At 34.2% G+C, this 22152-nt stretch overlaps 1 protein-coding gene across 1 annotated transcript in view; it reads left to right on the top strand.

The window, feature by feature from the left end:
• C1H18orf54 (chromosome 1 C18orf54 homolog) overlaps positions 1-20470 on the top strand; it is a gene marked incomplete at its 3' end in the record, with an annotated part of 50430 nt that extends 29960 nt beyond the window's left edge. Inside the window, exons 6-8 of the mRNA XM_044657809.1 lie at positions 8519-8569; positions 11101-11162; positions 20374-20470. Of these exons, the coding sequence (XP_044513744.1) occupies positions 8519-8569; positions 11101-11162; positions 20374-20470 (210 nt within the window). The remainder of the gene's footprint in view (positions 1-8518; positions 8570-11100; positions 11163-20373) is intronic.
• Positions 20471-22152: the final 1682 nt, after the last annotated feature.

Genomic DNA, 22152 nt, shown 5'->3' with positions numbered 1-22152 from the left:
TGATTATGTTTTCATGATCCATTGGGGAGACTATTCATGTTTGGGGATAACTCCTAAATTTCATATACCATATCATCCCCAGAGCTCTGGCCAAGTTGAAAGGACGAATAAGGAACTTAAAACTATGGTTGGTAAATTATGCACGGAGTCTCATTTAAAATGGCCTGAAATTCTACCTCTAGCATTATTTTATCTCAGAAGCAGACCCAGAGGTGATTTACACATCTCACCATTTGAGATGCTATTTGGACATCCACCTATTCAGGCACAACCATTCGACCCTGCCTATATTTCAAGCAATTTTTCCACATCTTTATAGGAGGGGTCATAATCATAGAAAATATCATCAAATTTTTTTATTACTGTTAAAGGCTCTTCTGCGAAAGACGGGCAATTTTCTTTGAAATCTTTTATATCCTGGCTCGTGAAAGGCTTGTGTTATTTCAATGTGACCACATCCCCATTGGGTCCTATTGTGGACACTTCCCTTAAGGGAAAAAGGCCTACACAGGAATCCTTTACTGACTGTGGGTAGGCCATGTTAGCCAGGAGTTGCAGAGCATGAGCAAATTGGTTTAGAGTGTGAAAGAAGAGTTTCTGCACCTGAGATATAGTAGAGGGGCCGGGTATTCCTATGTTAGAGGAAACAGGTTTGCAAAAATCAGGTCTGTTTTGGGGAGAATCCTCTTCTGTTGTTTGAGCTTGTAAGTGATGCACTATCTGGTTCAATTGAACTTGTATGTCGGCTCCCATTCTCTTTTGTTGTGACCATACAACCCAGAGAAAAAAGAAAACTACAAGCTACATAAAAACAAGGGAGTAGTCTAGAACTCTATAAGTTCCTAATTGGGCAAAAACTGAAAGGTTTTGAGTAGTATTTATACTGCTGAGCATTGTGATCAAAAGGGCAGATTAAAGGGAAGTAGAAAATAGAATAAGTTTTTACTGTATATATTGATTTGTTTATTTAATTTGGGGGTAGGGGCAAGCTAAAGGGTATTGTATATTATTATTTTTTTAATTAAATGTTTTTGTTTGAAAAATTAATTATAATTTGTTCATTTATATTAAATATTATAATTTTTATAGTATATAGCTTATAATTATATATAATTTGTAAATTTTTTATTTAATATTAATTTTTTAAATTAAAAATTAATGCCTTTATTTATATACTTATTTGGTGTTGTTGCTCAGCAGGAAGAAGGGGGAAGAAACAGAGAAAAGGAAAAAAAAAATTTTTTCTCTCTATTGACCTCTGGTGGCTAAGTGGTCACACTACAGCAGAGAAGGGTAAGGTTGGCAAGCAAGGGGCATGACTGTGTTTGCCAGAAACCAAAATGGAGGATATGGCTACAAAACAGGGTAGATTCACTCTAAAGCCTTCACAGTCAGAAACTGGGAGTTGAAGCAATTACCTTGCTTTTTTAAACCCCAGTCAGGCAGGGAAGCTAGAAAGCAGGCTGGGGTGAATGAAAAAAGGTCAGGACCTCCCCACACCAAGGCAAAAAGCCCAGCAGAGGTTAGAGGCTTCTGCAAGGTTAAAAGACTCTCTCTCGCAGCAGCTAGGGGCTGGGGGGTGCTTTAAAGTCATAGGAGTAGTAGGCAGGTCAGCTGGATGGTCTCAAAAGGGTCCCATAGTGGCAGGAAACCTCAATAGTAAATAAAGCAGCTTAAGTCTGGTGCTGGCTGCAGCTTGGGGCTGAAAGCAGCCTGAGGCTTTAAAACCCTGCCTGGCCAGGCAGTCAAGGGAGGGGGAAAAGCTCTTGGAAGGTGCCCAGAGGTGGCAGTGGGCTGAGGGTGGGGAAGGCGTGTGAAGGACCCCTGGGAGGGAAAATGCACAGATCTGGGGAAAAAAATGAGAGGCAGCAGCTCAGCAAAGGTTTTAAAAAAAAAAAACAGCAGAAAGCTCTGCCACTGGGGAAGGGGGGGAGGGCGCAGCTGGGAACTATTTTCACAGGTAATCTGAGGCTCCCTTCGTTAAGTCGTCAACTGTAAGTTTTGAAATTAATATTCAATGCCTCCAAAGTATGATATTTATAAGGATTTTATTAAAAGAGTCCCAACTCATCCTAACCACCCAGCCTCCTCTCCAAAAAAAGCTCTGTCACCATGCTTACAACAACCATATCAAAAATAGCCAGGGAAACCCACAACCAATAGGGAATGGCTTAAGGAATTATGGGTATGGTGAAAGGGGGTTTGGGTAATGTAGTTTAAAAGTGGTACAAAGTCTTTTCAACTTTACAAGTTGTTTTTATTTCCTCAAGGAGCACTTTGCAAATGAATCTATACAAATTTGTGTGTGTGTGTGCGCGTGTGTGTGCGCATGCATGAGCATACCCACTTTGGGAGTTCAATCTCCTGATATTTTATGCATTTTGTGGCTTATTTGGAATGAGATTTAACTTTTTTATTACTGCTTCTTGGATTTTGTTATTATTATAGAGAAATATTTTTGATTTTTGAGGGTTTATTTTGTAGCCTGGAACTTTACTGAAACTATTATTTTTGTTACTATCTTTGCTTATTCCCTAGGATTTTTAGTAGGCCATATCATCACCAAATATATATTTTTATCTTCCTTATCTATTTTTAATTCTTTTAATTTCTTTCTCTTGTCTTATGACTATTTCTAGCATTTGTAGAGCAATATAAAATAACAGAGGAGTGAATGGGCATCCTCACTTTACTCCTATATTTATTAGGAAATGTTTTCATATATCCCTATTGCACATGATATTTGATTTTGGTTTTACATGGATGTTATTTATAATATTTTAAAAAAGAGTCTCTTTATGCTCATGCTTTGTTGGATTTTTTTTAGCATAAAAGAATGCTATACTTTTGTTAAGTGCCTTTTTTGCATTTGTTGTGATGATCATTTAGTTTTGAATATTTTGGTTTTTAATATGATTAATTTTGTTGATCATTTTCCTGATGTTGAATCTTCCTTACATCTCTACTATAAACCCCCCTTGATCATAATAAATGACTTCTTGTTACATTGCTATAGTCTGACTATTTAAATTCTTTGAGTCGATATTCATTAATGGTATTGGCCTGTAGTTTTCCTTCTTTATTTTCTCTTTCTCTGGTTTAGGTATTTTGCTTCTATTTATCTCATTAAAAGATTCTGGTAGTGTTTTCTCTGTTATTGAGAATAATTTGTGAAGAACATAACAGATGCTAATTGTTCTTTTAAAAATTAGATAGAATAATCCTTCAGGGCCAAGAATTTTTTCTTTGGTAGTTCCATTATAACTTCATTCTTTCCTTCCTTAAGAAGACCTTCATGGTCTTCTGATAGTCTGAGTATTTATATTTTTTGGAGGCATCTCTCTGTTTTGTATTTTCAATTTTGTTGCCATATAACAGTGTGTAATATGTTCTGATTATTATTTTTATTTCTTCTAGTTTTGTCATGATTTTATTCATTCATTTGTTACTTATTAATTTGATTTTTTGTCCTATTTTAATCAAGTTAGCTCAAGTTTCAAGAATTTTATTAGTCTTTTCAGAGAACCAACTTTTAGTTTTATTTATCACTTCTGTATTTTCTTTATTTCCAAGATTTGTGTATCCTGAGATTTTTAATCTCTTCTTTTGTACTTATTTTAGGTTTATTTGTTGGCTTTATGATTTTTAAAATGTGTATTCAGTTGATTGATTCTTTCTTTTTCTATTTCTTAATGTATGATTATAGAGACAAATTCGCCCCTCCCCCTAAGAAGGACTACTTTTTATGCATCTCAGAAATTTTTGTATGTTGTTTCATCACTGTCATTTTCTTTCACATAATTGTTAATCATTTCTTTTATTTTTTCTTTGACTCATTCATTATTTAGGATTATATTATTAAATCTCCATTTGGTCTGTGTTTTTTGTTTTTTTTTGTTTTGTTTGTGGTCCCTGAACTAATGACTATTTTTATTGTGTTCTGGCCTATGAAGGATATATTAACTTTTCTTGCTTTTTTATATTTGTTTGCAATATCTCTGTTCTCTAGTACAGATCCATTTTTGTAAAAGTTCCATGTGGTGTTGAGAAATATGTATAATCTTTGGCAGACCAATTTAGTAGACATTATACTTTTTTCTTCTTCAAGTTAGTTTTGTTCAATATTTTGCTTTTGTTGATCTTTATGTTAGACTTATCCAAAACTGAAAGAAGGATATTGACATCTCTGTCACTATTATGTTACTGTTTATGTCTTTTTATTGCTTAATTAATGTATTCTCAGTAAATTTAAGTGCTAGGCATTTGGAATAAGTTTATTACAAATGGTGGTGTTATTTTTGGCTTTTATCTGATTATTTAATTTTCTCCAGCTCCCTACTTTTCCCCTTTCAGGCAAATAGATTCTCCCTTCCTCCCTTCCCTTGCAGTGAATCCTGTTGTGTATATGGAATTAGCTCAAGCCCATTCATAGTTAAAACTCTAGCCACCAGAGATAATGTCATCCCCACCTCCCTTAGTGGGGAGGGGAGATGAGTTACCCACACATGATAATAAGTAACAAATCAAGAACAAGGGACTGCCCTTCCTGCAGTCCAAATCAGTACAAAGGCTGCCTTTTGTCCACTTGAATTAGAGGTGGACCCACAGGAAGTGAGGAAAGGCACTATCTCCTCAAGTATGTTGGTTACTTCCTGTTGGGGAATTCCAGCTTTGAACTCAGTGCTGAAGGATCTAGGCCTAGACCTCAGGCTGCTTCCACTCTGAATTATCAGGTGGGTAAGTTAGGCTGACTTCCTTGGTATACCTTGGCATTTCCAAACTCTCTATCTTAAGTAGGCTTCTTGCATCTCTGATTGCTAAGGCCTTGTGGCTTGTAGCCTAGTTTAATTAGCCTTTTAATCCTCTCTCCCTCTGGGCCTCTGCAGGCCTGGACTAGCCTCTCCCTCTTTCTATTTCCTTGTCTTCTACCTTCCTAATTGTAAATAAACTACCATAAAACCCATCCTGACTTGGGTCTGTTTTAATTATGGAATCAATCTGAATTATTGATTCCCAGAGACCATACATCTAATTTCTACGATTATTACACTGTTCATTAGTTTTCTAAGTACTATTTTTATGCCCCTTTTCAGAGAGGGTTTCTCTTACTCCCCCCATTATTTATCCTCTCTTTCTACATTAGACCCTCATTCTCTGATTCATGATCCCTGTAATTATTCAGTATCTCTCTATTCTCTTTATTCATCATGGAATCAGTCCTAAGGTATATATTCTGGGCTCTCCTTTCTAGGCAGGAGGTCAGGATAGGTGTCAGTTCCTGATTTATTTGTTTTTAATCTTATTTTGGGAGTTCAACATCATGGAGATAACTGAAGTTGCTTTATCTGTGGCATATTATTTCTGTTTTGGAGAAGCTTAAGAGGCAGAGAGTTCATAAAAATGTCTAGTTTTCCATTTTGTTGATTATATGACCCAGAAGACTTGAACATATCTTTTTTCTTTAACCCTTATCTTCTGCCTTAGAACCAATGTTCTATAAATACTGTGTTTTGGTTCTAAGGCAGAAGATTTGTAAGAGCTAGGCAATGGGGGTTAAGTGACTTGCCCAGGGTCACACAGCTAGGAAGTGTCTGAGGCCAGATTTGAACCCAGGACCTCCCATTTCTAGGCCTGGCTCTCAATCCACTGAGCCACCCAGCTGCCCCTTGAACATATCTTTTTTCTACTTACTTATAGTGATATCCTCATATCCCTTAGTCATATATATATATATATATGAATTAGTACAAATATCTATCTTGGATGTCAGACTCTTAACAAAGATATTTGATCCAAAGATTTTTTCTCAGTTGAAAGTTTCCTTTCCTATCCTGTTTGTATTATTTTATTTGCAAAAAAAACTTTTTAATTTCATTTAAGTGAAATCTCTTTTATCCTTATCTGGTTAATGATTTTCACCTTAGTCAAAGCCATGAAAAGTACTTCCATCCATTTCCTGCAATTACTTTGTTGTGATCTTTTATAATTAAATCTTGAATCCATGTGCAGCTTATTGTGATATCCAAGTATTAAACCAGAGCACAGAAATTTCCACTTAATCAAAGTAGAGTTTTATTATTTATGGGAGAGAGGAAAAGGAGAGAATAAGCATTTATATAATATGTACTATACTCTAGACACCGTGCTAAGTGTTTTATAAATATTTTCTCATTTGATCCTCCCCAAAACCTGTGAAGTATGTGACACAAGGGAGAGACCTTTTCAGTACAGAAATGAATGGCTTGGAGAAGCTTCTCTGACACATTATGCTAAATAGTTTTATACATTTTGAAGGGAAAACAATAATCAAGAACCTTAGACCAAATTAACAAAATGTAAAGATGTAAGAAATGAATAGAAGTTTATAAATTGGACAAAATAATGAGTCATTGTAACTCAGTAGATAGGGAAGGAGAAATTATAAGGATATTTTGAGAAAGGTAAAATATTAATAAATAGTTATTATGACATGTAGTACAAGAACTTTCATTATTCTGAAGAAAGCAAATCTTCCTGTGAGGAAGAAAAATTTCCTGAACATAGTTTCTTTAGGTTAGCAACCCCTTATCTATCCATAAGCCTTCACAGTTATGTCAAGTTCTTTTGAAGCACAATAGGGCAAATGTGTGGTATATGGTGCTAGTCTAAATAATATTTAAAGATCAAGTTGATTTTCCAGAAGTTCTTGTCAAATAGGGAACCCTTCCCTAATTAGTTTTGTTCTTAAATAACTCATCATTTTAACAAATGTCATATAGGTTTAGTAATTCATGCTTCATAATATAGTTTTGATTTCTGAAAGTGCTTCTGTCTTTTCATGTCCTTTTCATTCCTTTGTTATTTTCATTAAGATCCTAGACCTTTTATTCCTCTAAATCAGTGATGGTGAACATATGGCATGGGTGCCAAAGATGGCACACAGAGTGCTCTCTGTGGGCACATGGGCCACCCTCCCAATAACCCCCTCTCCATCGAGTTTGTTAGTAGAAAGGCAGAGGACTCAGGCAAAGCTGCTCCCCTCCCCCTCTCCAATGTGCCTGATGACATCTTTTCACATCGCCCACTCCTCTTCCCAGCAGCCAATGGAAGATGACTGGGGGTAAAGTGGGTGGCTCACAGGTAGCAGAGTTGGAGGGGAGGGAGAACACTTAGGCCACTTCCCTCCCCCTCTCCACTAAGGCCTTTCATTACCCTCTGCTCAGCAGCCCTATGGGAGAGCTTCCTCCCTCCCTCCCTTGTCTGGGGCAAGGTGGGATGGGGTGCAGTACTCAGTGTCTAGTGGGGGACTAGCAGGTGGGGGTGGGGGTGGAGCCCGGCACTCTGTCTCTAAAAGGTTTGCCATCACTGCTCTAAATAATTTTTTAAAAACAACACTCTAAAATGATACATTGGTTGTTCCTTTCATTATGGCACTAAACCTAGTTATTTAAGTCTTTTATTTCTCTCGAGTCTTTTTTAAAATAATGGAATTCATATAAAACTTGAGTGTGTCAATTGGAGATTAACTTTTAGGCATTTAATGCTTTTTTCTTATTTTGAATTGAAGTTTTCCTTCTAATTTTTGTTATTTTATATATATATGTAAAGGTATATACACATATATATGTGCTAACAATTTTTGTAGATTTATTTTTTACCTTTTACTTTGAGATGCCATTAATAGTTTTGATTTGTTTTGCTGATTCTCTGGAGTTTTCTAAGTAAATCATCAGGTCATTGCAAATAAAGGTAATTTTTGCCTCCTTTCTTGTCTTAATATTATAGATAACATTTCTAGGACTATGTCAAATAATAGTACAAAGAAGGAGCATCCTTCTTTTATCCCTTTTTTAACAATTATTTTTAGATATGTTGCTATAGACTTTTTCCCTAGGATTTTATTCATAAATTTTGTATCAGTATCCATTAGTGATATTAATTTATAGTTCATTTTCTGCTTTATCCTTCCCTGGTTTAGTTGTAAGAACTATATTTGTCTCATAAAAGGAATTCAGTAACTTTTCTTTCAGTTATTTAGAAGACTTTTTGTAGTATAGGTATAAAGTGATCCTTAAATGTTTGATAAAAATTCATTATTAAATCCATCTGGACCTAGATGTCAGCACCACCATTCTCTTTTTATGGCTTGTTCGGTTTATTATTTTGGGATTGTATTAAGAACTTTATTTCATACTCTTTTAATTTGAGTATTTAATAATTTTTAGATAGATATTAATTTCCTTTAAATTCTCATCAAGGCTAGCCTATAATTATGTATTAGCAGGTTGTTAATTCTTTTTATTTCTTCTCTTATAATTCACTTTATTCTTGACAAATAATATTATTTTCCTCTTAGGTAAGTTTTTTAGTCTTTTAAAAATCAAGTTTTCCTTTTGTTTATAATTTCATGAATATCTTTCTCATTTTGTTTCTTCTATTTTCATTATTTTGTACTTTTTATTATTTATTCTCTAGTTTTTTAAATGAATATTGAGTGCATTGATTTCCTCTTTGCTATTTTGTTAATGTATCTTTTCAGAGCGAGAATTTGTACTCTGAGTGCTGCTTGAGCTGCATCCCCAAAATGTTGGTATGGTGTTTCATTGCTACTGTTTTTTATCACATAGTTTTTAATTTTTCTATAAATTATTCTTTGACCTTTAATTATTCAGGAATTCTTAAATCTCCATTTTTATTTGAATCTTTTGTTTTGTGTTCCTTGTATTCATTATTGTTGATTCTTTTATTAATTATTACAATAAATAATTACTCATTTGTAATTACTCATTGTTTTTATTATCAATTATCATTATCAATATTAATTATCAATAATTGTTATCCATTTTAATGTGTTATAGTCTATAAAGAATATATTTAGTAGACCTGCTTTTTTACACTTACTTTAAATTTTTGTATACTTTTACATGTTTCTTTTTCAAAGTTACTATGTAATTCTGAAAATGTATATGTATTTCTTTAATTTTCTTATTTAGAAGACTACAGATCTTCAAATAGTATTTCTCTAACAGTGTATTCAGTTTTGCATTTTCCTTTTTCTTTATCCTTTTATTAGATTAAACAATTCTGAAAGAGGAACATTACAAACTCTTAGTTAACTATGTTATTGTCAATATTTTTTTGAGTTCAATTAACTTTTACCTTATGAATTTAGATGTTATAATATTTTGTACCTATATGTTAGTGTTGTTTTGGTTCATTGACTAGATTTCCTTTTAAGCAGAGGTTCTTAACTTGGAGTCTGTGTGTAGATTTCAGGGAAGTCCATGAATTTTTTTCTTAGTATTTTGATAATTTTAAATACAATCATTATTCTTTATAATTCCACATATTTTACCTTTTGTGTTTTAAAAAAATTCTGAGAGGGGGTCCATAGGCTTTACCATACTGCCAGAGAGGTCTATGACCCCCCCAAAAGCCAAATACACTTGCTTTAAAGTATTATATAACTAACTGTCCTTCTCATTCCTTTTAACATTCTTGAATTTTCATTTTTCCTTTGTCCAATAATATGTCTATGATTCCTTTGGAATCATCTACTTTTTTCCTAGCTTCTTGTTTGTGTTCCATTTGTCCTTGTGGTTTTTGGATGTGTTTTTTAAAGATAGCAAATAATTTTTTTCTTCTTATCTGTTCTCCCATTTTCTTTCATTTCATTAGGTTATTTAATAATTCATATTTGTTAAAAATTAATTTGTTCAAATCTATTTCTGTTTTCTGTAAAAAATTATTCTCACTTTCGTATTCCTAATATGGCATTTGTTTTTTCATAGACTACTACTTTGAGTATATTCCTTCTCCATTTTACTTTGTTGTTGTTTCAATCTGTATTGAGAACTTTTACCTACTATTTATTTACCAGCCTAATACCTTTTACATATTTGATTTCCCTTTTGGATCATTCTGGAATTTCTGATTGTTTCCCCTGAGAAATCTGTAAAATTCCTTTTCATTCTGAGTTTATGGTTTGTTTTTCTTTATCGTATACTTGTTCAGCCTTTTATATTTGGAATAGCTTGTTCAGAATAGCTTTTGGTATCCTTTCTCATTCTTAGCCTTTTTCCCTTTCTGTTTCTGTGATGCATTTTTTCCCACACATACCTTAGGGTTTTTTGGGTGTCTTTAACCTCCTCTCATTATAGGGTATGGGACTCTGGTTGAATCCTGACCCAGGATAAAGCCCTAATAACCCTTGGGTGGTTTCTGGTCTCTTTTCTCTTTCACATGAAATCTCCTTTACCTCTAGACAGCTACACAATGCTTTGTCTTCAGCACCCAAGTTATATTTCCGGTCTTTCCCATGTCTAAACCTCATCAATATTTTCAAACTTTTGTGGATTGGAGGAAGAAGACTTAGAATGAATCCTTGCCAGTAGGGAATTTGGCAAGGCTCCCCACAGTTAGAATGTAAAATACAAGCCTGGGAGATTGTTCAAACTAGCTTTGGCCACCACTTGGTAGACTAAGGATGAAGAGGTGAATAGAAGCTTTAAGTTTCTTGTATTATTTCATATCCCTCCTTTGCTTTTTATCTTCTTATTTTGTGGATTCAGCAGTAATTACTCAAGAATGGCACATGTGAAAGGATGGCCTGGTTTGAGAAAAACAACTATCCACTGCCATTCTGATCACATGACCAAATTTTTTATCCAAGATTATGGTTTTATAAACAAGTTTTGAAAAATGGTAGTCAATATTTGGATCAATATAGTTTTCAAATTCTGTAGTCTATATCCTTTGAAACACAATCTCTTGATTTCTAATTATTAACTCTTTCAGAATCTTTTTTCTTATATTTCTAATTATAGAGTTGTATTACAAAATTGTGGATCTACCAAACTAATCAGATTGGCCACAGATATTCAAAAAATGTTTAGGGATCGTGGAGAGATGAATATTCTGGTATTATTTCTTCAGAAAATAAATAGATGTTTTTGAAGGTCTGTTTACTCAAAAATGTTACATACTACATAATTTAAAAATACATATTATAATTTTATTATTTTTATACATGTGCATATGTATATATCTATCCATATCTATATATACATACACACATATAGTAATTAATAACCTAATCCAATTTGATACTTTTATTGGTAGTGTCCACAGGATGAACAGTCTATAAATGAAGATGTAATGCCTATTGCTAGATCTCTTCAGAAGTAAGTATATTCTTATTTATGAACATAAATTATAATTATAATATTTAGTGAATATATTGCCTATTCACTTATCAGCCATTCCTTTGTCTAAAAAAATAAAAAGTTTTTTAGTGTAACATTGTTGAACATTTTCAAAAATCTGTCTTGATTATTTAAATCTGTTTGGGCACTTGTTTTTAATTGATGACTTAGCAGAGTTTCCTTTGGGAACAAGCTATTCATAATTCTTGTGGCACTTCTTTCCATGTAAATATCCTATAAATCATTGAAAATTCTTTTTTCACATCTGAGTAACACAAATATTTTTAGGAAGCATGTTTCAAATTACATACAAGGACAATTACATTCATCATTATAACTTTAAAGTTTGAATATATGAGACAACTTCTCAGAATTCATTAGTTGCACTAATTGAGACCTAGCTAGAATTCCTGCCTTTTATTTATGTATTTCTTCTTTCAATTCAGGAATCATTTGTCAAAACACTTATAAAGCCCTGTGCTTTATGCTGAAGATACAAAGTTTTGGGTTTTTTAAAAAGATAATCCCTTCCCCTAAGGAGCTTATATTTTACCAGGAAGGGGAAAGATTGGACATACACGCAGAAAAATATAATAAATGTAAAAAAGATGTATTAGGCAGATGTAGACTTAGTGCTTTAGGAAAATTTGAGCAGAGGCAAAACACTTATACCTGAGGGAAGGCTTTTATAGAAAAGCTAGCAGCTGAGCAAAAAACTTAAAGAGAGAAGGATTCTAAAATGCAGAGATTAGGTTGTAATTTAGGCTCAACAGATTGATCTCTATGAATGCTTGAATTGTATGTTGAGTCTAGGAACTGTTCAAAATCTATTTTGGCTAGAACACAATGTATATGAAAGGGAATAATGTGAAATGTGGCTGGAAAGATTGTTGTAAGCTCTAAATATCAGGCTTAGGAGACTATATTTTTTCTTGGAAGCAATAGGAAGATAATGAATGTCAGTCTTTTTAGTGAAGTAGTAAATGAGATTACCTGTCAAGGAAGGTAAGGGGATAAAATTTGGAGCTTGAGGAGAAAAGATTTAGAGCAATCATAGAGAATGTGAAGGGTGACAGGTGAATAAAAGAATTGCTGTGTAGCAGTGAGGGTCCTGTTGAGGCTGGGTGCTATGAATTTGTAGAGGACATAAGTCAAAGAGTTTAATTACTTTCCCTAATTTTTTTAGTAAGTTGGGACTAGGAATGGAGAAAATTAATGAGAGTTAGTGAGAGCTGAGGATTATCAGAATGTGGACATCAGGGCAAGAGATTGAAGAGTAGAGGATGCATTGTTCAACTGGTAACCATAGAGTAAAAGCCCACAAAGGAAGGAAAATGAGACAAGAATAGGGCTGTGGGGCTGGAAGAAGAGATTTGAAGGTTGACTACAAATCTGGAAAAGAATAAAGGGTAGAAATGAGACAATGGAAGGACAGGAAGTTGTGATCAGAAAAGAGAACATCAGTTGAGTATCATGGAAGTAGAACAGTTTTGGATAATGACAAGGGCTAAGGTAGACTGGACTTAGAGGTCATGAAGTTTGAGGATTTTAATGAACTGAAAGGGCAGGCTTAAAGGCTCATCAGGGTAAATATTGAAGTCATTGAGGAACATGACAGGAGTTGGCATAGGAATGAGGGAAGGTATTAGACTTAATGAGGAATCATTTAGACAATATGGAGTGAACTAGAAAGGGGAAGTGCTTATTGCTGAATGATGGTGACAAGAAGATGGGCCAAATGCAGTAGTGGGAAGAAAAACATATGCCAGCTCCTCTTGGTTCTTTGTGTTGGGGACACAAGAGGAACAGTCAGCATTGGGCAGAAACATAGGCAGTGGTGTCTTCTGGGAGAAAAACAAACAAAAATGTGTATCAGTGATCACAAGACAAAATGAATGTGAGAGGAAGAGATGAGGATGAAGAAAAATTTGGTAAATTAGTGGGAAAAGTACAAAAGGAAGGCAGAAGAAGATAGGGATTATAGAGCTGAGCTGAATGGGGATGAACACGCAGGGGCAGGTAACAGGATTTCAGTTAAGCAGAAGGGGATTCTGGATCACAGGAGTATAGAGGAGCAGGAGATTGGAATTTGCTAGATGTGTTTTGTGGGGAGTACCAGGTATAGAGGAGATAAATCTGCTGTGAGGTTCTCATCAGAATGCTGGGAAAGTGTCTCTGACCAGTCCTGCCTCTGAGTTAGAGTATCTCAGTAGACTGATGATGTTAAGACAGAGCTAAGGCTTCTGGTGTTAGAATAGTAGTTTGTGTAAGAAATGTTCAAAAATGAATGCTGGATCAGGTGGCAGATTTTTCCTTTACTAAAGGAATATGTTGTTCAGTTCTTTCAATTTTCTCTGACTCTTTATGACCTCATTTGGGGTTTTCTTGGCAAAGATACTGGAGTGGTTTGCCAATTCCTTTTCCAGCTCATTTTATAGATGAGGAAACTGAGGCAAATCAGGGTTACACATCTAGTAAGTGTTAGAGTCTGGTTTTGAACTCAGTCTTCCTGTCTTCTTGTCTGGCACTCTGTGCACTATGCCATCTAGTAACAAAGGAATATATATTAGATTAAATTCCTTTCCTATCTTATTCCCCAACCCTCTAAGTTGGCTTGCTACTCTAATATCTAAGTTGGCTTGCTACTCTAATATTTAAGGAGCTAAGAATGCTGTGGAATGATGACAGCGTCAGTCCCTGCCTCTAGAGATGTATTAATTTTGTGCTTCTTGAATAGTCTCTTAAACTCCTAGCCAAATCTGGGAAGACAATAGGCAGATAGTGATGATGAGGATGATGAAGATGATGATTAATAACAGCTGTCATTTATAGATTTACTTAAGTCTTACAAAGCACTTTTACATATGTTATTTCATTTGACCCTCACAATAATCCAAGATAGGTACTACAAATATTATCCTTATTTTACAGCAAGGTCACTGAGGTTCAGACTAAATAATGTGCCTATAGTTACACAACAATAACTGTTAAAAGTGGATTTCTACTCAGTCGATTTATTTTAGTGATAGATACTTTAGCTTATAAAAGTGAATGAGCCCTAAGTCTTCTAATCTACTCACTACAAAAATATATACTGTCAGAAGGGTTGCTACAACCCCCTAGATTCTTTTCTAAGGGGGTGACTGAATTCTGTTTTGATCAGTTGTTCCTCCTATCCACATACAAGATAGAATTCTGAGATCATGCCTTGATTAGTTCTTGTCCATTTATTGTATTAGGCCAAGCACTACAGACTATCCATTTAATTTTTGGTTCCTTTGAACAGCAAAGGGATTTTGTCAAGCACAGACTATAGCAGGGGCCGGTAACCTTTTTGGCTGTGAGAGCCATAAATGTCACATTTTTAAAAATGTAATTTCGTGAGAGCTGTACAGTGCTCACAGTGCGCTCCTGTAACAGTGCCTGAAAAAAAAATTGACTTTATGGCTCCTGCAGAAAGAGCCATACGTTGCCGACCCCTGGACTAAAGGAACAATGAGGATTTACTTTCTCATTGTGCTCAGCTAACAGACTGAATTTTTCAAATACTATTTGAGACTCACTTAAGCATAGGAAAGGCAAACACAAATGTAGCCTTCATAAATGTACCTGCTGAGATTTTCAGGGCATGCACATGACTCTTCATAAATTATATCTAGACACTAACTTCTCTTCTATAACAGACTCACAGGTCATTGAGTGTTAAAATTGATTTTTCTCATGATAAAAGTAGTTTGCTTTTGTCCTGCCAATAATATTTCATTTTTTAAAACCAGGATGACTTCTTGGTTTGGGTTTTTTTTTTAATCTAGATCTGTGATTTCATCTGTATGGAAATTCCCTTCATTAATGTAGCAAGTCATCCAATTTATAGTCTTAGAGAGTTGTCAATTAATCACCACTTCTAGCCTATAGGGATACCAATACTAATATGATGAATGGAACAATTCTCATTTCCAAGGAGCTTACATTCTAATGAGGGAAACAATAAATATATAAATTAGTATATGCAGAGGACAAATAAAATGGTTAAGTACAAATAAATAAATATGAGTTCAGAAGAGAAGACACAGATAACTGCGAGAATCAGTAAAGACCTTATGCAGAAAGTGTAACTTGCAAAGGAAGGGAAGGACACAATAAGGGGGAAGGGAGGAAGGGTCTGCATTCCAGGCATGAGGGATAATTGGTGAAAAGATACAGAGATGAGAGATAGGCAACCATGTGTGAGGAACAATCACATCAGTTTGGCTGAAATGTAGGGTGTGGAAAGGGGAATAATATACAAAAAGTCTAGAAAGATAATCCGGGACCAGCTTGTGAAGGCCTTTCATAATTAAACAGAGGAACGTCTATTTGCTCCAAGAGGCATTAGTGAGCCTAATGTATTGAATGGGGGAGTGGTATGGTCTGTCTAACAGATAAAGAAAATCCCTTTGGCACATCTGAAGGATGGATTGGACTGGAGAGAGACTTGGGCAAGAAGACCAGTTAGGAGGCTATTGAAATCCTGTAAGGGAGCTGTGATGAGAGATTGAACTAAAGTGGACACTGAGTAGAAAGAAGGGATTAGATGCTAGAACCTACTTTCTCTATCCTGCCTTTTCTGGGACACCAGAGTACAGGCAAATAATTTCATTCCAGCCTAACCTGTCCCATCAGTCCTGTGGGGATGTGCAAATGGGGCTCTAGTAGGAGCTTTCTAGTCTTTCCTGGGCTCATAGATTCTCAAAGAACAAACTTGAGACTTAAAAGGAAACTCTGTGTGTGTGTGTGTGTGTGTGTGTGTGTGTGTGTGTGTGTGTGTGTGTCCAATAAGAAGCCAACATAGGCAGAGCAGAATCCTTCTAAATTTTTTTAGGGGGAAAGATCTTAGAATTTTTTTTCTGCATTCTAGTTAAAACCTCCTTACTAGAATACTTGCTCTTGTCAATGTTAGATTTTTTTTTCTAAGAGGTGGGATGTGTATATTTTATTTTATTTATTTTTTTAAACCCTTACTTTCTGTCTTAGAAATTATACTCAGAATCATTTTGAAGGCACTAGGGAACTGGGATTGCCCAGGGTCACACAGCTAGGAAGTATATGAGGCCAGATTTGAACCCAGGACCTCTTGATTCCAGGTCAAGACTCCAATGACTCCAGGACTCTATCTACTGAGCCACCTACCTGCCCCCTAACAACCATTTCTTAAATGCTTATTTTTTTGCCAGGCACTCTGCTAAGTGCTGTGAATACAAATACAAGCAAAAAGAAAGATGATCCCTTTCCTCAAGGAACTTATATTCTAATGAGAGAAGTCTATATATAAGAGGAAGCTGAAGAGGGAAAGTGGGAAAGAAGGTACCAGGAACAAGGGATAATAGAGAAGTCTACAGTGTGTTCTGGTGAGAAATAAAGAAATGTTTACCCTGGGCATCCTCATTAAAGCAAGGGTCTTGGAGGAGCAATGCAGTCAGAGAGAGGGGCAGAACATACTTCCAAGGTGTGAATTCTAGGGTTGAAATGATTTTCCAGGATGAAAAGGTATCCAGATTGCAGCCCCGTGAAAAATGAAGAACATATTATCTTTCTTGCTTGATAGAATTTAAGCTCCTTTAGGGCAGGGATTGCTTCATTTTTGTCTTTATATTCCCACCACCTAGCACAGTACAATGCCCAGTATGTTCAATGGCAGGCACTTAAAAATGCTTTTTGATTGAGTGTTAGAAATAATTTAATAAATGTTTTGAATAAATGAGGATAATACCAAAATAGGACCTACATCTACTTGCATAGCTATCCTGTCTTTCAAAATGTGAATTATCATCACCACCTTTTCTCCATCATAGTGTGCAATACAAGATAATGAAAGTTTGAGGAATAAGTAAAAGTGATTTAAGATGAATACACATACTTTAATCCTATAGTCTTCCATCTATGTTGTTGTCATGTCTGATTCTCTATGACTACATTTGGGGTTTTCTTGGCAAAAATATTGGAGTAGTTTGCCATTTGCTTCTCCAGCACATTTTGCAAAGAGGAAACTGAGGCAAATGGTGTTAAATGACTTGCCCAGGTTCACATAAGTCACATGTCTGAGGATGGATTTGAATTGAAGATGAGTCTCCCTGACTCCAAGTCCAGTGCTCTATCCACTGTACTACCTAGCTGCATTCCTTCCACTTACATTTATCCATGTATCTATTTGTATGGAATATATATGCCTTGGGCTTTTAGAGTGGGTTGGGAGGAGAGCAGGCAGAAAGAGACTGCATCTACCTATTGTGTTTAGGTTAGAAGGCCAGTGGATAGCATTCTTTTTCATAAGTTCCTCAGAATTGTTCTAGACCAATGATATTGCTAATAGTACATTTGATTATTCCATAATATTGCAGTTACTTGGTACAATATTCTCCTGGTTCTGCTTATTTCACTCTGCATCACTTCACGAAGGTCTTTCCACCTCTTTCTGAAATCATCTTGTTCATTATTTCTTACAGCACAATAGTATTCCATTACTAACATATACAATTTGTTCAGCCATTCCCCAGTTGAAGGAAATTGCTTTAGTTTCCAGTTCTTTGCCATCACAAAAAGAGCAACTGTAAATATTTTTGTACGAACAAGACCTTTCCCATTTTTTAAAATCTCTTTGGGCTACAGACCTAGTAGTGGTATTATTGGATTAAAAGGTTTGTATTCTTTTATAGCCCTTTGGGCATAATTCCAAATTGCCCTACATCCCCTCCAACATTTTTCATTTTCCTTTACTATCATAATGGCCAATCTAATAGGTGTGAGGTGATACCTTAGAGTTGTTTTAATATGTATTTCTCTAATCAAGAGGGATTCAGAACATTTTTTCATATGATTATTGATAGTTTTGATTTCTTCATATAAAAACTGTCTATTCATATCCTTTGACCATTTATCAATTGGGAAATGACTTGAAGTCTTATAAATTTAACTTCTTTATATATTTGAGAAATTAGTCTTTTATCAGAGAGATTTGTTATAAAAATTTTCCCCAGTTTTTTGTTTCTCTTCTAATCTTGGGTTGCATTTTGGTTTTGTTTGTACAAAACCTTTTAAAATTAATATAATCAAAAATTACTCAGTTTATATCTTGTAATATTCTCTATCTCTTGTTTGGTCATAAATTCTTTCCTTCATCATAGAACTGACATATTTTATGTTTCCCTAGTTTATTTATAATAGCCCATGTTTAAATCATATGCCCATTTTAGGATGTGAAATATTGATCTAAACAGAATTTTTGAAATATCGTTTTCCAATTTTCCAAACAGTTTTTGTTAAATAGTAAGTTCTTATCCCAAAACATGGGATCTTTGGGTTTATCAAACACTAGATTACTCAGGTCATTTCTATTCCATTGATCTACCCTTCTATTTCTTAGCCAATACCAAATTGTTTTGATGATCACTGCTTAATAGTACATTTTTAAAAATTGGTACTGTAGGCCACCGTCCTTCACATTTTTTTCCTTTGATATTCTTGATATTTTGTTGTTTGAGATGAATTTTGTTATTATTTTTTCTAGTTTTATAAAGCATTTTTTTTGTAGTTTGATGTGGCAGTGAATAAGTAAATTAATTTAGGTACGATTGTAATATTTATTATATTAGCTTGGCATACACAGGAACAATTAATGTTTTTCCAGTTGTTTAGATTTAACTCTATTTGTGTGAAAAGTGTTTTGTAATTGTCTTCATTCATATCATTCCTGCATTTGTATTGGCAAATAGGTTTCCATGTATTTTATATTGTTTAGAGTGATTTTAAATGGAGTTTTTCTTTCTTACTCTTGCTGCTATTTTGTTAGAAATATATAAAAATGCTGATCATTTGTGTGGTTTTTATTTTGTATCCTGCGATGTTGCTAAAGTTATTAATTACTTCAGCTAATTCTTTAGTTGATTTTCTACTAGTCATGGTATAAATCCTACCTCATCATAGTGAATAATCCTTGTGATATATTGCTATGTCTCTTCACTAGTAAAAAAAAAATGTAAGTTTCTTGAGAGAAAGACCTGCTTCACTTTTTAAATATGAAAAATGAGTATCCCTAGCACCCAACACAGCAACTGGTGTATAATGAAAAACCAATCTGATTCTTGAATTAAAGAAGCAGGAAATGGGAGAAAGAAAGAAGCACGGAAAAATAAATGTATGATAAGGTAGAATATTTGGACAACAGAGGAATTTTAAGTGGAGTAGTTTGGGATGATATCAAGATTTAAGACTTCCAACTTTGTGTGGGTGAAGTAGAGTGGAGATGGAGATCATGGGAGTTGAAGAACTGATAAACTGTGAAACTAGAGACTTAAAAGGGAATTGAATATGAGTACTGAAATCACTGAGGAAGATAGCAGGTTTGGGGAGAGAAAAGAAGTTTGTATTCCAGGGACCGAAGTCGCTGAAGAAATTGTCATTGGGAGGATGTCGTAGAGGCCTATGATCTATACACATTAGGGACACTGTATTGTGACAGTGATAATGGATAATCCAAACATCATATGAATGTCCCAGAAAAGGATAATATATTTTCACATAACTGAATATAGGCTACCATATATTCACTTGAAAAAAGACACCTAGAAAACTAGAGGTTCAGTGAAAAAATATTATTTAAGCATTTATTACTTTTCTCTATTTCCCTATCTTTTGAGGAGTGTATATTATTTTTTATTTCTTAAACATCTCTAGTTTACTGTTGCTAAGTAAGGAAGGGACTCATTATCTCTTTTGCCAGATAGGCAGCAACTAAGGCAAAGAATTTCTTGTCTCACACCAAAGAGTAATATTTGCTAAAGCTATACAAATTCATACTTCCTAAATACTGGGATAACTCTTACCATTTATGCTGTAAAATTTAGCTTTGGGAGTTTTTTCAGATTAAAATATTGATGTTCTTGGAATCATTCACAACATTTATAGGAACCAAAATAAGTTATTTTTTAGTCCTAAACATTATTCAAATGCTTTTAAAAAAACTTAAGTTAAAACAAACACAAGTATTTATTGGAGGGAAAATATTCAAAATTGAATAGTCTAACTTGTTATCTAATGTTTTTCTGTCTTTTTTGGTAATTTAATATGAGAACTATGCCATATATTTTCCCCTTTATGTACTAAATATTCATTGCATATTCTTAGTTTATTATATTTTATTTTATTTTTCAAAAAGGGCTTTGCACCATCTGTCCCACCTGCGAGACCTTGTTGAAGATACCCGTGCCAAACGGAACCTAATAAAACCACCAAAAAATGAAAACTGTCTAACCAACAAAAAATGAAATTTCTTTAAATATGTTCATAAGTGGGCTAGATGGATTTTTTGGTTATTTCTAGGGTAATTACCACAAATTATCCTACTCCCTTAAAATAAAATTCTTAAAATGACATTGTTTTCTACCCTAACTTCATTGTACACAGAAGTAATAGATTTGGAGATGTATCATAAAGCCCAGCTTACCTGTTTTCAGACTGGCAAATGTTTAAGTCACATTGAGTGGATAATTTCTCTTTTCTTCTTCAAGTTACTGTGGATTCTTTTGCTGTATCCCATTCCTTTGTTTTGATACCTTAACAAAGAAGTTTATTTTCTTTTATTTCTCTTTAATAATAGACTACTTAGTATAAACAGAATCCTATTCCATTGAGCATGAAAGATTACAAAAATGTCTAAGGTGTTGTACTATAAAACAGGTTAGGATGAAAGCTTACTACTACAGTGTATACAAGTTACATACCCTTTTTTGTTTGTACAAAGCACATATTAAGGGTGTAATGTATTTGCAGACAAGTACAAATTGAGGAACTGGGAGATACAGAGTTAAAAAAAGATAGTATCCTAGTTCTATAACAGTTATATTCTGGTGCTTTACAATCCTATATGTTGGCTCTAATTGTACTTAAATTTAGCATATCTGTAGATTGCTTTCTGACTATGGGGATTGTTGTGAGGATTATTATTATTATACAACAGTATCTGGATCAAATGCCTAAATGAGTTAAACGAATTATATAGTAATTTAGGAAGTAAATCACTGTGCATAGAAGGCATTTTAAAGCATGTTGAATCATTTCAGGATCTAAGTTCTCCACAGATGCTTGTCCTTTATGTGTATTTCTCTTCTCTTGGCTAAGCAGAGCTCCCTTGCCTACCCAAGCACCAGGATCAGGAAACATCTTTACCATTTTGTTTTTGGGGTAAAATTTTAGGAGATCATTAATACAACTTTTTGAGAAACATGATATTTTAATAACATTATTAGTATTGATATATGGACACTCTATATCTTCATAATTCATCAAAAAGGCATTTTTGTTAAAAGTATTTTCTTCCAAAAGTTCTATTTAACTTTTGAACTTATACTGTATTCCTTATTCAAATAATTCCTTTAAAATACTTTATAAGATAATAATGATTTACTATATTATACAAGACAAAATAATTGGCTATTTCACAGAATTAAAGATATAATAAAATTCACATAAAAACCAAACAAGAATATAAATAACATTGAGAAAGAAAGATACCAAAGTGAGTTCTTAGAATACTACAAAGCAGCATTTATTCAAACTCTAGTACTGGAAAAAGAATAGATAAAATATACTGATGAAACATAATAGAGAACTTCAAGATAGAATCCAATATGAATAAAAGGTTATTGTTTGATAAATCCATTTAAAAAAATTTGGGACAATTCTGGGGGTGGAGAAAAGATGGAGAAGTAACTAGGGCAGCAGTGCGCCATTTCACCACGAAAATCTTCTCCAACAAAGAGTAAAATACTGCCACAAAATGAATACAGGAGTGAAAGAACCAACAGAGACGGAGGGAAACAACCTTCAAAAAAAGAAAAACCCAAAAGGTAGGCAGGGTCCATCTGGGGAACTAGGGTGAGAGTGGAACAGAGGAGCTAGCAGGAAGAATAGCAGTGAGTGAAGAGCAAACCAAGAG

This window comes from Gracilinanus agilis, chromosome 1, assembly GCF_016433145.1.
Source record: "Gracilinanus agilis isolate LMUSP501 chromosome 1, AgileGrace, whole genome shotgun sequence".
Lineage (NCBI taxonomy): Eukaryota > Metazoa > Chordata > Mammalia > Didelphimorphia > Didelphidae > Gracilinanus > Gracilinanus agilis.
Note: the sequence above shows the minus strand (reverse complement) of the source record. Positions and strands in the feature narration are given on the sequence as shown.